The sequence below is a fragment of the Mobula hypostoma genome, chromosome 1, assembly GCF_963921235.1.
Source record: "Mobula hypostoma chromosome 1, sMobHyp1.1, whole genome shotgun sequence".
NCBI classification, from domain to species: Eukaryota; Metazoa; Chordata; class Chondrichthyes; order Myliobatiformes; family Myliobatidae; genus Mobula; species Mobula hypostoma.
In genome coordinates this window covers 244,571,362-244,586,932 of record NC_086097.1, presented here as the reverse complement: position 1 = coordinate 244,586,932, position 15,571 = coordinate 244,571,362, and the positions used below count along the sequence as shown (strand labels likewise).

The 15,571-nt window shown below is 42.7% G+C and overlaps 1 protein-coding gene across 4 annotated transcripts in view; it reads left to right on the top strand.

Annotated features, from left to right (window-relative positions):
- pdcd6ip (programmed cell death 6 interacting protein) overlaps positions 1-15,571 on the top strand; it is a 101,832-nt gene that overhangs the window by 20,524 nt on the left and 65,737 nt on the right. For all 4 annotated transcript variants that reach the window (XM_063066388.1, XM_063066378.1, XM_063066405.1 and 1 more), the window contains exon 2: positions 7,642-7,696. In XM_063066388.1, coding sequence (XP_062922458.1) covers positions 7,642-7,696 — 55 coding nt within the window. The remainder of the gene's footprint in view (positions 1-7,641; positions 7,697-15,571) is intronic.

Genomic DNA, 15,571 nt, shown 5'->3' with positions numbered 1-15,571 from the left:
TCTGTAACCCTGGTTAGACCACACTTGGAATAGATTATGAGAACACTCAGTCCTTGTTTATTGTCATTTAGAAATGCACACATGCGTTAAGAAATGATACAATGTTCCTTCAGAGTGATATCACAGAAAAACAGGGCAAACCAAAGACTAACACTGACAGAACCACATAATTATAACATATAGTTACAGCAGTGCAAAACAATACCATAATTTGATAAAGAACAGACCGTGGGCACAGTAAAAAAAAGTCTCAAAGTCCCGAGTCGATTGACTCCCGAGTCCCCGATAGCAGGCGGCAAAGGAAGAAACTCTCTGCCATAAACCTCCAGGCACCGACAACTGCCGATGCATTGGAAGCACCCGACCACAGCCGACACTTGAGTCCGTCCGTCCGAAAACTTTGAGCCTCCGAACAGCCCCTTCGATACAGCCTCCCGAGCGCCATCCTCTGCTGAGCACCTTGGACCTCGCCGGCCGCCAAAACAATCAAAGCCAAGGACTCGGGGCCTTCTCCTCCGGAGATTCTGGACCACACAGTAACAGCGGCAGCGAAGCAGGCATTTCAGAAGTTTCTCCTGATGTTCCTCCGTACTCTCACGTCTGTCTCCATCAAATCAGAATTGTGCACGGTCCCCTACTTGACAAATAACAGACATCACCACCGAAGTGGCCGTGCGCACTGCGTTGCGCCACCATCTTCTCCTCCTCTCACTTTGTTCAGTTCTGGTCGCCTATTTATAGGAAGGATGTGGAAGCTTTAGGTAGGTATAGAGGAGATGTACCAGAATAATGCCTAGATTAGAGAGCATGTCATGTGAGGATAGGTTGAATGAATTACGCCTTTTCACTCTGGAGTGAAGAAGGATGAGAGATAGAGGTGTACAAGATGCTAAGAGGCATAGATAGAGTGGATAGCCAGAGACTTTTTCCCAGGGCAAAATGGTTAATACAATTTTAAGGTGATTGGAGGATAGTATAAGGGAGATGTTGGAGGTAGATTCTTTACACAGAGAGTGGTGAGTGTGTGGAACACTCTGCCGGGGTGGGAGTAGAGGACTGTACATTAGGGGTGTAGCGTATCAGATCAATTGTGAGAATGTGGCAGGTGCACGTGCAACCTGCCATCCAGACCTCCTTGTCTTGTGGCAGGGAGCTGGAGCACCTGGTAGAAACCCAAGTGGTTGCAGGGGACTGTGCAAGCTCCCTCTGGAAGTACCACAGGTTGGGATTACATCAGCCATGAGGCAGAAGCTCTGCTTTCTGCACCACTGTGTTGCAACTAGAAGCCTGTTAGAACAGCAAAATACCTATGTGTTGAGATTCAATTACGATACCAACATGGGGAATGGAGTCTCTGAAGTAAACATTTCCAGGCCAGCTATGGAGGCCAAGTCTTTATGTATTTTTCAGGCACAGGTTGATAGATTCTTGCTTAGGTTATCAAGGGATACGGGGGGTGGAGGGGCGGGAGGAGCAGGAGATTGAGCTGAGAGGAAAAATAGATCAGCCATGACAAAATGGCAAGACAGACCCAATGAGCCAAATAGCCTAATGCTGCTCCTATATCTTATGGTCTATACCTTGTTTTTCCTTTAGCCTTGTCCTCAGTGCCACTGACTATGAAGATATAAAATTGAAGTGGGAAGTGAAGATAACTCTGTAACAGGCAAGATCTTGCTGCAGCTGGGTGGAGATAGATTAAATTACTGGGATCGGAATGGTCTAATTTGCTGCAGTCCTATAGACCATAAGACACATGGACAGAATTAGGCCATGGAATGGTCTAATTTACTGCTATCCCATAAGGCATAGGGGCTGAATTATGCCATTCAGCCCATCAAGTCTGCTCCGCCATTCCATCATGGCTCATTTATCATCCTTCTCAACCCCATTCTCCCGCCTCTACCTCAAAGCTTTGACAGCCTGATTAATCAAGAACCTATCCACCCATCTGCCTTAAACATACCCAATGACTTGACCTGCACAGCCATCTGTTGCAATGAATTCCAAAGATCCACCACTAGATGGCTAAAGAAATCTTTCATCATCTCCATTGTAAATGGAGATCCATTCTGAAGTTGTGCCTTCTGGTCCTAGGCTCCCTCACAATAGGGAATGTCTTCTCCACATCTACTCTTTCTAGGGGTTTCAATGAGATCCCCCCCTCATTCTTCTAAATTCCAGTGACTGCAAGCCCAGAGTCATCAGACACTTCTCATATGTTAATTCTTTTATTCCTGGGATCATTCTTGTGAACCTCCTGGACCCTCTCTAGTATCATCACATCTTGAGATGGTCATTCTCATCAACAGAGGAATAGGTGGGAGATGGATCATGGATACTTTGGAGCAACATTTGTAAGGAGTGACCCAGACTCTGGAACTCACAGCAAAGGAGACTACAAATCATAAACACAAGAGATTCGGCTGATACTGGAAATCCAAAAGCACACATACAAAATGCTGGAGGAACTTAGCAGATCAGGCAGCATCTATGAAGGACACTAAACAGTAAATCTTTTGGGCTGCAAATTTAATTGACTCTGATTACAGGTAGTTTACTGTATATGGTATGAGTGATTGGACATGCCACTGGACCCTGACGCTGATCTACCAAGGGCCTTGTAGTGGCTGCCCATGCAGCGGCCTTCCGACGTTAAACAGTCATGCATAGGTGTTCTTCATAAAGGGAATCAACCCTAACATTCCAGAGTAAGTCCCATGGAATCCCAAATCGGCCTCTACAGCCATGGAAGGACCCACCAACAGACATCCCCTGCTTAGGACTCGATTCAAGTGATCTCACGAAGAAGACAAAGTATAGCAGGCCTAACTAATTTAGTATTATTCTTGTGTTTTATTCCAGCTCTTGTTATTCTACACTTAAAATCTGTGGATATGTATATTAAAATGCATAGAAAGGCTGTCGAGGTTTTGGAGAGGGTGCAGAAGAGGCTTACCAGGATGCTGTCTGGATTAGGGGGCATGTACTATAACAAGAGGTTGGATAAACGTGCGTTGCTTTCTCTGGAGTGGTAGAGGCTGAGGGGAGATGTGATCGAGGTTTATAAAATTATGAGAGGCACAGAGAGGATTGACAGAATCTTTCAAATATCTAATACTAGAGGGCATGTATTTAAGGTGAGAAGAGTTCCTTTCAAAGGAGATGTGACGGCAATTTTTTTTTACACAGAGTCGGGTTGGTGGGGGGAATGCCTGGAATGTGCTGCCTGGGGTGGTGGTAGAGGCAGATACATTAGGGACTTTTAAGAGACGTTTAGATAGGGATATGAATTTGAGGAAGATGGAAGGATATGGACATTGTGTAGGCAGAGGGGATTAGTTTGTTTGCCCATTTGATTACTAATTTAATTGGTTCGGCTCAACATTGTGGGCTGAACAGCCTGTTGTGTGCTATATTGTTCTATGTTCTAAAATGTCTTTAAACTTCTCAGTTTCCACTTTTTATTTTAGTTTTATTACCATCCTCAGATGCATTGCTTTAAATTTTTCTGAAGTCCATTTGCTAGTTCCCAAAAATGTTCTGTAGTCTGTCATTTCCTTTCTCATTGTCAACTGCACAGCCTATTTTAAAAAAGTTACTTAAACATGACTCGTATGTTTAAGTCAAAGGTAGGAACAAAAACTGAAAACAAGAAGTCTAATACAGAACCACGTAAAATCCCACTGCAAAACAGCTTGCCAGTTGCTTAACGTATTTCTAATACCCTAATCCAGTTTCTCTCCCAATATTTTTTAACCTCATGTCACCCTAACTGAAAGAATGTAATGCTGAAATTTTATAAGCCATATTTGGAGTATTTCGAGCAGTTTTAGGCCCCATATCTAAGAAAGGATGTGTTGGCGTTTGAGAGGGTCCCAAGGAGGTTCCCGACAATCATCCTGGGAAAGAAAGGGTTAACTGTTGAGCATTTGATGGTTCTAGGCCTGCAAAGTAAGATGCACCAGGCATCATATTAGAGACCTTCTTCCGCCGAAAGGGTCTCCAAATCTGATGTGCACTCTGTCTCATTTATCGAGAGACTTCTTCGTGTCTACTAGTACTTCTCTCTGTTGACTTCATTCATGCCACAACGAGGAGGAATTTCTTTAGCCAGAGGGTGGTGAATCTGTGGAATTCATTGCCACGGACAGCTGTGGAAGCCAAGTTATTGAATGTATTAAAAGCAGAGGTAGATAAGTTCTTGATTAGTAAGGGTGTCGAAGGAGAATGTGGTTGAGAGGATAATAATTCAGCCATGATCGAATGGTGGTACACATTGAATAGGCCAAACGTCTTAATTCCGCTTCTACCTCTTATTGTCTAAACCTAGCTGGTTTCTTGTGATGGCCCTTGTCAGGTTTTTCAATTTTTTTTATGGAAAGAAGCATGCTATGCCTATTGACCAGCTATTTGACAATCATATCACGATTGCTAATCATTTCATTATGTATGCGCTGATCAAAATAAAAGCTTCTCAACCTAATCGTTTTCTTGTCCTGGGCCTATAGACTTGAAGTCCACAACTCTTTGAAAACACATCCAATTACTAATGGAAAGCATGGAAGCAAGCAGTTAGCATAATGTTTTACAGCCCGAGCGCCTAGGTTCAATTACCACCACTGTCTATAAGGAGCTTGTTTGTTCTCCCGTAACTGCGTGGTTTCCAGTGCTCTGTGTCCTCCCACATTCCAAAAAATGAATCAGTTAGTGGGTTTATTAGTCACATGGATGTAATTTGGTGGCGTTGGCTTGTTGGGCCAGAAGGGCCTGTTACCATGCTGTATCTCTAAATAAACACAAAATATTCATCCTTTCAAAGGTCAAAGTAAATTTATATCAGAGTATATATATGTCACCTTATACTACTCTGAGACTCGTTTTCTTGAATCTCTATTCACAGTAGACCAAAGCAGAATAACCAAATACAACAGAATCAATGTAAAATTACAGACGGACAAGGACTGACAAGGAACCATTGTGCAAAAGAAGACAGTCTGCAAATTTAAAATAAATAAATAACACGAGAACATGAGTTGTAGAGACCTTGAAAGTTGTGTTCAGTGATTAGTTCAGTGTTGTGGTGAGTGAAGTTGTCCATTTTGGTTCAGGAGTCTGATGCCTGAGGGATTATAACTGTTTCTGAACCTGGTGTTGTGGGACCTAAGGCTCCTGTACCTTCCTGATGGTAGGAGTGAGAAGATAACGGATGTTGCTTTCTTGTGCAGCACGGTTTGTAGATGTGCTCAGTTGTGGGGAGGGCTTTTCCTGTGATGGATGGGGCTGTATCCACCACTTTTTGTAGGCTTTTCCAATTTTGGGCATTGGTGTTCCCATAATTCAACCAGCCAGGATACTGCGCATCTGTAGAAATTTGTCAGAGAATTAGATGGCATGCCATATCTGAGGATGAAAAAAAGGTGAGGGTTGTTTTGTTTCTCTCACTTGCTCATACATAATTTTTCAAACCATAAGAACAAATAGGTGAGTTATGAGTGTAAGGGGGTTTCGACTTTTATGTTACTGCGGAGGCTAATTAAAATGGCGTCCTTATTATGTTAATGTGGGGAATGCGGCTTTGATGTGTTAAACGCTGAGAAAGTTTGCGCTAGCAGCTTGTTTTGGTTTAGAGGGTGATAAGAGGGTGCTATTAACCAATTGGGATAGTTGTTATGTTTTTGGTGTATTTGAAGATACTGTATGCGCGGGGTTTTGGGGCAGAAGGCAGGAGAGCAAGACAGAGGATGGACGAGGTGCTGTGATGTCCGCTAACAGGGTCGGACCCCAAGGAGGGCGTTCAGCGAGGAGACAGAGACTGACTCGTGTGGAGCGTCTGGTCGACCACCGTTGTTGCTCCCAGGCGGCCAGTCGAGGTGGTCAGAGGGGTCGCAGGGTGAAGAAGAAGATCCTTGATCTCCAACTGTGTTGTGCACGAAGAGATGGAACTTTGATAAGTGTGGCGCCTTTTATTTTCCTTTTATATTTTATTCTCTTAATTATATAGTTCCAGTAATATCTATAAACTGTATATCATTTAATTTCATCTGGTGTATTGTCTGTTATTTGGGCGGGGTGGGGTACCTCACACAGCATCCAAACAAACTATTACCCAGTTTGGCGGGGCCAAGGCTGTTTCCCTAGACGACAGCAAGCCGAGCGACCCTGAGGATGGCCGGGGGGGCTAGATTTATTTCTTTTCCTTCCATCTAATTCTCCTACAAATTACTTCATAAATAAGTCTTTGGAGTAATATTTAATGAGTTAATATGCTTATTTCATGGGAATGGAACAACTAAAGCTGAGGTGCAGGTAGAGGTTTTCCATGTTTCTTGATGAGTCATGGATATTTTCAAGAATGAATGTGCAGGGATTGCTGAGCTTTTGAAGATCTACTTTATTTTAAATATTAGACCATAATACCATAAGGTATAGGAGCAGAATTAGACCATTTGGCCCGTTAAGTCTGCTCTGCCATGGTATCATAGCTGATTTATTATTCCTCTTAACCCCATTCTCCTGACTTCACGCCTTAACCTCTGACACCCTGACTAATCATGAACCTATCTTGAAGCGTCATGGCTGAAAGAAGATTACAGTTGGAAGCTTAACATCCAAGGTTACGCCTTGTATCGAAAGGACAGACAAGTAGGCAAATAGAGTGTGGCTGTGATTTTTCACATGTTAGCCCATTTGTAAAAATACTAAAGGTTAAACCAATTGGTAGGAAAATTAAGGTGAAGACTGATTGTTCAAAAATTCATTTCTGCTTATGAGTGAAATATTTTTAAGTTGCTCAGATGTTGTGATCTGAAATAAATTTGGGCAAAATACTTGAGGCATGTTCAGTATTTTTAGAAGTGTTAAGTCCTGGTTTGAATTTTTGATTCAATAAACTTGAATCCATAATTAAGCTGTCACCTGACTGTAGTATTTTCTCTTTAGTTTTGGATGAACCATGTAGGGGTCTTCAGAATCAGGTTTATTATCACTCATGTATGTCGAAGTTTGTTGTTTTTCGGCAGCAGTGTGAGTCATAAAAATTATGATAAATTATGAAAATTATTGTTAATTAGTTAATAAATGAACAAATAATGGTGGGGCGGGCTTTGCCAGTCATGGATAGGGCTATCTCCACCAATTTTTGTCAGCTTTTCTGTTGGGCATTGATACTTCTATACCAGGCCATGTTGCATCCAGTCGGGATACTCTCCACTGCTCATCTCTACAAGTTTGTCAAAGTTTTTGGTGACATGCTAAATCAGTGCAAGCTCCTCAGAAAGTAGAGATGCTGTTGTAATGGTACTTAGGTGCTGGTCCCAAGACAGATCCTCTGAAATAAGGGATCCTATTACACTATTTTAAGGAGAGCAAGGTAATGGACTAAGGATGGTAAGGCAAACACGAGGAAATCTGCAGATGTTGGAAATTCAAGCAATACACATAAAAAATGCTGGTGAACGCAGCAGGCCAGGCAACGTCGACTGTACCTCTTCCTACAGATGCTGTCTGGCCTGCTGCATTCACCAGCATTTTTGATGTGTGTTGCTTAAGGACGACAAGGTTCAATTTCAAACTACAAAAGAAAGCGGGTAATTGGTAATGTAAAATGCTATTTTCTAACTGATTTGTCTTTTTTTTCAGGTATTATGATCAACTGTGTTCCATTGAGCCCAAGTTTCCATTTGCAGAAAATCAGGTAATCAAATATCTACTTGTATTATAATATGTGTTAGATTGATCAAATTCTTTTTAGCTCTGTCCACCAATCCAGAAAGCCCATAGCCTTTGTTAAAACTGGAGACTAACCACAACCTCAGCACAGGTCACCAGCAGGCTTGATTGCCACGGCATCTGAAAGTCAATCTCGGCAAGCAATTAAAGTTCCCTAGCTTCATCACATAATCGTCCCCAAGGCCTGACGTAGTCATTCTGCCAGAAACCTTGAAGGAAGTGGTCACAGTAGAGCCGACAGTTCATTGGGAAGACCAGATTGAGGAGGCAGTTGAATGTAAGAAAGCTAAATACCAGGAGCTTGTAGAGCAGTGCCAGAGACGGGTGGAGGGCACGATGTGAGCCTATAGAGGTGGGGTGTGGAGGTTTTGCTGGCTACTGGCTATGCAGAACCTACCCTCTACATGGAATTACAGGGGCTGCAAAGAAAAGAGCCATCAGGACAGTCAAAGAGAGACTGCTGAGCGAGCCCCAGGCTTTTGATCAAGAGATGTGACCCGTGGGTCAATGCTGCTGGGACACAAGCCAGGGCCTGATCAACCCTGACTGGGTCATCTAAGCGAGAGTAATGTTGAAAGGCCCAAAACACTCGATGACCCCAGGTTACATCATTGATGATGTGTCCCAGCACATCCTACAATGTATCGTAGCATCTTACCTAAATAATTCATTATTTATTGATAACTTGTTATAGTGAACCATTCAGATGTTAAAAATCTTCCTTATTGAAGAAAAGGAGTTTTTGGTGGCCTTGTCCAGCTGTTCTGAAACAATTTGGTTCAGATTTTAAGCGGGGAGGCGGGGGGAAGATCATCAACATGAAATTGACTGCAACTTCTGGCACATGTACAGTTAAAATAGGTTGTCCAGAAGTTATAAAGAAGAGTTTATTTTCCATATGCATAAGCACATGTATGCACAGGTATAATGAAAAATTTTCTTACAGAAGAATTACAGGCAAGAATAACCACAGAAGCAGAACTCACAAGAAAAATTGAACACAATTTTATAAGAGGAAGTGCGATTAGAACCGGCAAAAATAAAGTCCATTGTAATGCAGACTGATCGAAGTAGTGACCTCAGTGACAAATTCTGCAGCAGGCTACATTTTATTTTGGCACTATTGGATTGGGCACGTGGCCAAGTGGTTAAGGCATTGGACTAGCGACCTGAAGGTCGTGAGTTTGAGTCCCAGCCGAGGGAACGTGTTGTGTCCTTGAGCAAGGCACTTAATCACACATTGCTCTGCAACGACACTGGTGCCAAGCTGTATGGGTCCTAATGCCCTTCCCTTGGACAACATTGGTGTCGTGGAGAGGGGAGACTTGCAGCATGGGCAACTGCTGGCCTTCCATACAACCTTGCCCAGGCCTGCGCCCTGGAGAGTGAAGACTTTCCAGGCGCAGATCCATGGTCTCGCAAGACTAACAGATGCCTTTACTTTAATGGATTTGGTGGAAGCTTTAGAGAGGGTGCAGAGGAGATTTACCAGGATGCTGCCTGGATTTGATTGCCTGTCTTATGAGGAAAGGTTGAACAGGCTGGGTCTTTTCTCTTTGAAGTGAAAGAGGATGAGAGGTGACTTGATAGAGGTGTATATGATGATAAGAGACCTAAATCAATGGGATCGCCAGAGACTTTTTCCCATGCCAGAAATGGTAAGTGCAAGGGAGCATTATTTTAAGGTGTTTGGAGGAAAGTTTAGGGGGATGTCAGAGGTAAGACTTTTACACAGTGTGGTGGGTGTGTGGAACACCCTGCCAGGGGTAATAGTAGTGGCAGATATATTAGGGGCATTTAAGAAATTTTTGGGGAGGCACATGGATGAAAGGAAAATGGAGGGCTATGCGGGAGGAAGGGTGTTACAAACTCAGCCCTCAGCAGTCAAGCCACAACAGGAAGTACTTATTAAATTAAAGTTAAGGTAAAGGGAAAAAGGGTAATGTGTACTGTGGTAATGCTGGCTACAGAAAGGGAAAGAGAGAGAGTGGGGGTGGCCTGTGATTTAAGCAGTCCCCAGCAGGTGCCGGCAATGGAAGGGTAATTGCAGGTGTCCCAGGGAACTGCAACACAGGTTAAAGAGGAAACGCAGGCCAGGAAATGTACAGGACATGACAGCGCCACGCTTAAAAAGGTTGCTGTAGGGCAACCAAAAGCTACCCCAGTGGCAGGGATAGAATGTAGAGGAGCAAGAGGGATCTTTTGATTGAGCTTACTGACAATCTGACACCCCTGACATAACCTACAGTACTGTGTTACATCAGGCCACACACCAGGCCAGAAGAAATGCCTAAACACATGGTCAAGAGCTTTCCTAGTGCCTAAATGACCAGCAAGGCAATGATCATGAGCCAAACGCAATATGTCAGACCAGAACAACAATTTGATAAGCACTACTCTAATCATCCCAATTGGACATTTTTGGAGGAATCCACTTTCTCATTAATACTCTATGCTAATAAAATAGCCTGGGAGGCCATTACAATTGCTTCCTCAGACCACCTCTTCACACGGGAGAGAGAGAAGAGCCTCTTTTCTGTTCAAGCACTAGCTGTTCATGAGGGGGAAACAATTGGCCAAACCCTGTTAGATCTACATCACCTTTGGCCATAAAGGTATCTCAGAGGGTAATATCATATTGTCTTGCCTTTGCTTTGTTCTTTCTTAGACATCGCCTGAGTAGCAACACAAACAGGAAAGGTATCTGGGAAAGTCATTTCAAGCTCACCTGGGCCCTCCTGCACCACAGGATTAGAGGTTACTTCTGGAGTAGGTAGCACTCGACCACCCACCAAATCGTTCCCTAGAATGAAAGACGTTCCTTCAGTCCGGATCTGGGAAAAGAGGGCAACAGCAACTTCACTAGAAACTAAACCCGATTGGAGACAAATGTTATGCAAAGGCATGGACAAAAACCTTGCACCAAACCATTTTACAAGTGTCTCTAAACCCAAAGCAGACTCAGAGAATGGTAAAACATCCTGGAGATCATAGACTGAAAAGCTCCTTTGTCCCTCCAGATCTTAAGAGAAAAGAAACCTTGCATCAGGAGGGAAGAAGAGCCAGCCAACTTGTGTTTCTTCCTTGAAACATCACAATCAGGAGACAAATAATTTGCTACAGTTTTCACAAAAGCTACAGGCTTCACAGATTTCTGCTTCTTATTAAGCACTCAGCATTCAGCAATTAAGTGACTAGGCTTCTTGCAGTAGAAACACATTTTGTCAGCTGTGACATTCTGAGATGTAAAATTCTTAGCTAAGCTAAGGGTGAGGTGGGGCAGGGTGGTACTGGTTTTAAAGATTGTGCCTTATAGGATAGGCCTTTACTCCTATACTTGGGGTACAGTTTACTGCCAAAACTGACCTTGTAGGTTAAGGCATACTCATCTTCCAGTATGACAGCTCGCTCAAGGGTTGATGCCTTTTGCTTATTTAAATAAGCAGATTCAACATCAGGCAGACAGCTCTTAAATTCCTCAAGCAAGATGAGTTGACTAAGTTGTTCTGTAGTTTCTACTTGTTGACCTAAACACCACCAGTCAAACAGATTCTTTTCCTCTGGTAAACTCAACATATGTTTGCTGGTTAAGCTTACTACAGCTCCTGAAGCGTTGGCGGTAAGCCTCTGGAATCAGCTCGGAAGATTTCAAAATAGCTGCTTTGATCTCATCGTAACCTGAGCTCTTCTCAGTGCTTAGAACAGAGTAGGCTTCCTGAGCATTTCCTTTCAAAACGTTCTTCAAAAGCTGAGGCCAGACATGTTTATGCAATTTGAAATGGTAGCCACCCATTCAAAATGAGAGAAGTATTTCTCGACATTCTTCTCTGCAAATGGTGGAACTAACTTAATATGGCTACATCAAATGCAGGAGGATCAGACTTGAGTCTTAAACTAATTCCTTAAGGAAACACTCTTGCTCTAAGTGCAGTTGGGTTCCCGTAACAATCGTTCCTTATGCCTGTGCTCTAACTGCTTCTCTTGGAGCACCATCACCTTTGGACTCAACTCAATGGCAGCCTCTGACAAAGGAGTAAGTTTGGGCACTAAGGGGGATTGAACTAACCTTAAGAACCCAAGTGTCTATCAACATTTCCCTGACAACCTTTTTTATGCTCCCTTTTAACTGTTTGAGTGCTGGTAAGCTCAATTTTGTAATGAGAAGCCAGTTGCAAAAGTTGATACTTTGTAAACAGTTCAAGAAGCTCCTCAGAATGTTCTTTAATGAACGTGACAAGAGATACCATATTTAAAAAGCTTTCCTACACTACACTACTGACAAAGTACAGAGGTCAGCACAAACATACGAATGGGGCACTTAGTACAAAGCAACACTAACAGAGTCTGTATGCACACACAAGAGGGCCCAGTTATACCAGAAGGCAACAATTATACCAGTGCCTAAGAAGAATAATGTGAGCTGCCCTAATGACTATCGCCCAGTAGCACTCACATCTACAGTGATGAAATGCTTTGAGAGGTTGAACATGACGAGACTGAACTCCTGCCTCAGCAAGGATCTGGACCCATTGAAATTTGCCTATCGCCACAATAGGTCAACGGCAGATGCAATCTCAATGACTCTTCACACGGCTTAGACCCCTGGACAACACAAACACCTATGCCAGGACTATAGCTCAGCATTTAATAAAATCATTCCCACAATCCTGATTGAGAAGTTACAGAACCTGGGCCTCTGTACCTCCCTCTGCAATTAGATCCTTGACTTCCTAACCGGAAGACCACAGTCTGTGTGGATTGGTGATAACATATCCTCCTCGCTGATGATCAATACTGGCGCACCTCTGGTGTGTGTTTAGCCCACTGCTCTACTCCCTACATACACATGGCTGTGTGGCTAGGTATAACTCAAATACCATCTATAAATTTGCTGATGATACAACCATTGTTGGTAGAATCTCAGGTGGTGACGAGAGGGCGTACAGGAATGAGATATGCCAACTAGTGGAGTGGTGTCGCAGGAACAACCTTCCACTCAACGTCAGTAAGATGAAAGAGCTGACTGGACTTCAGGAAGGGTAAGACTAAGGAACACATACCAATCCTCATAGAGGGATCAGAAGTGGAGAGGATGAGCAGCTTCAAGTTTCTGGGTGTCAAGATCTGAGGACCTAACCTGGTCCCAACATATCGATGCAGTTATAAAGAAGGCAAGAGAGCGACTATACTTCATTTCGGAGTTTGAAGAGATTTGGTTTGTCAACAAATAACACTCAAAAACTTCTATAGATGTACTGTAGAGAGCATTCTGCCAGGCTGCATCATTATCTGATATGGTGGGGGTGGGGGTGGGGGGGGCTACTGCACAGGATTGGAAGAAGCTGCAGGAGGTTGTAAATCTAGTCAGCTCCATCTTGGGTACTAGCCTACAAAGTACCCAGGACATCTTCAAGGAGCGGTGTCTCAGAAAGGTAGCGTCCATTATTGAGGACCTCCAGCACCCTTTTCTCACTGTTACCGTCAGGTAGGAGGTACAGATGCCTGAGGGCACACCCTCAGCGATTCAGGAACAGCTTCTTTCCCTCTGCCATCCAATTCCTAAATGGACATTGAACCCTTGAACACTACCTCACCTTTTTAATATATATTATTTCTGTTTTTGCACTATTTTTAACCTATTCAATATATGTATACTGTAATTGATTTACTTATTTATTATTAATTTTTCTTCTATATTATCTATCACATTGAACTGCTGCTGCTAAATTTCACAACACATGCCAGTGATAATAATTCTGATACAGCAAACAGCTACTGACTCACCGAATGCAACAAATTTTGTTCTCTACAAAATAGCCATTAAGGCCACAATTACAAAAATAGAAGTAGATATAACCCTCAACTACCAAAGTAATACAAAATAGATTACTCACCTCAGACAAGTATCACAATTCTCTCATGGAGCCTGCCAGTCATCCTAATTGTCAAAACTCAGGGTACTAGTATACAAATAAGTTCAAAGGTAGAACTTCACATAGAAACTGATCATGGACCCACCACAGAAGTGCCTAAAACTTAACTCACCTGACTTAATAATTCACTAATGCTCTCACTCTCATTCCCCCCCCCCCCCACAATGCAAAGTTAGTGTGGCATTGATTGCTATTTCAAACAATACACAGTATGTGCAGATTCACACAAACATACAAATGAACAGCATTCCCTCCCCCCACCCCCATACTTGCCTAGCCTTTGCTCTATCCTTCCCAGCTTCTGAGGTGACTTTAAAAGCAAAACTTCAGGAACCATAGGCCATCATGTAGTACTTACCCCACCAGAGAACAAGTCTCTACCCAGGATAACCTCAAACTTTAAAGGCAAAATAATAAAGGAGTGAACCGCAGGAAAACTGATTACTCAGTCCAGCTGGAACACTCCCTTATCTCACTGGGGTACCTGTGCATTAGTTAACTTAACAGCACTCAAACAACCGTGCGCACCCAGCAGCAGTTGTACTAAAAAGGAGATAAATGGCAAAGCAACAGCACACCATAAAACAAAGTAACAAACAAACAAAAGGCCTGTGCACTTAAAAAAAAGTATCTAGGGGCCAACACAATTCAGACCTGTCCTTTCAAAATGAAAAAAAATTAGACGAGCCCCCATTATATTACAACCTCGGCTCTCAGGAAGTAACACAAAGGAGTCGAGCCACAACAGGAAGTACAAACCTAAAGATATTTAGGAATTTAAAGTTAAGGTAAAGTGAAAAAGGGTAATGTGTACTGTGGTATTACTGGCTGCAGAAAGGGAAAGAGAGGGAGTGGAAGCGGCCTTCTTTTTAAGCGGTCCCCAGCAGGTGCCGGCAATGGAAGGGTAATTGCAGGTGTCCCAGGGAACTGCAACACAGGTTAAAGAGGAAACACAGGCCAGGAAATGTACAGGACATGACAGAAGGGTTATATTGATCTTAGAGTAGGTTAAAAGGTCAGTACAATATCATGGGCCGAAAGGCCTGTACAGTGCTGTTGTATATCGTATTGTTGTATATGCTCTAAGTATATTGTAGTCGCTAATATGAAGGCAATTAGTAACCCATTTTTAAGCCTGATAAAACCAGAAGATCTCTTTTCATTTACCTCAACAGATAATTTGAATTGGAATCAGAATCCGGTTTATTATCACCGGCATGTGACGTGAAATTTGTTAACTTAGCAGCAGCAGTTCAGTGCAATACATAATCTAGCAGAGAGAAAAAAATAAAATAAAAATAATAATAAATAAACAAGTAAATCAATTACATACATTGAATAGATTAAGAAACAGAAATACTGTATATTTTTTGAAAAGTGAGTTAGTGTCCAAAGATTTAATGTTCCTGCAGGATGACAATGCATTGATAGCTGTTATTGCAGTGATGCATCACCTACTTTAAGCACTCAGAGTCAACAGCATAACTTGCTAATTTGGGGATGATGACTTCTGTTATGACCCACTTGAGAACATTGCACTAAATCATGACCTCAATTGATATAACCTTCAGAATCGACTGGGTGATACTTTGGGAGTGTGAGACGAGCAGTGGACAGTTGTAAAGCGGGAGATATTTTGGGGCAACATTTGGTGATGGAGCAGAAAACTGTTAGAGGTTATGGTGATTTCGTTGATCCTGTCTCTAGGGAAGCTGCACACTCAGCGGCTACTTTATTACATACACCTGTACACCTGCTTGTTAATGCAAATATCTAATCAGTCAATCATGTGACAGCAATTCCATGTATAAAAGCATGCAGACATGATCAAGAGGTTCAGTCGTTGTTCAGACCAAACATCAGCATGGGGAAGAAATGTCGTTGAAGCGACTTTGACCGTAGAATGA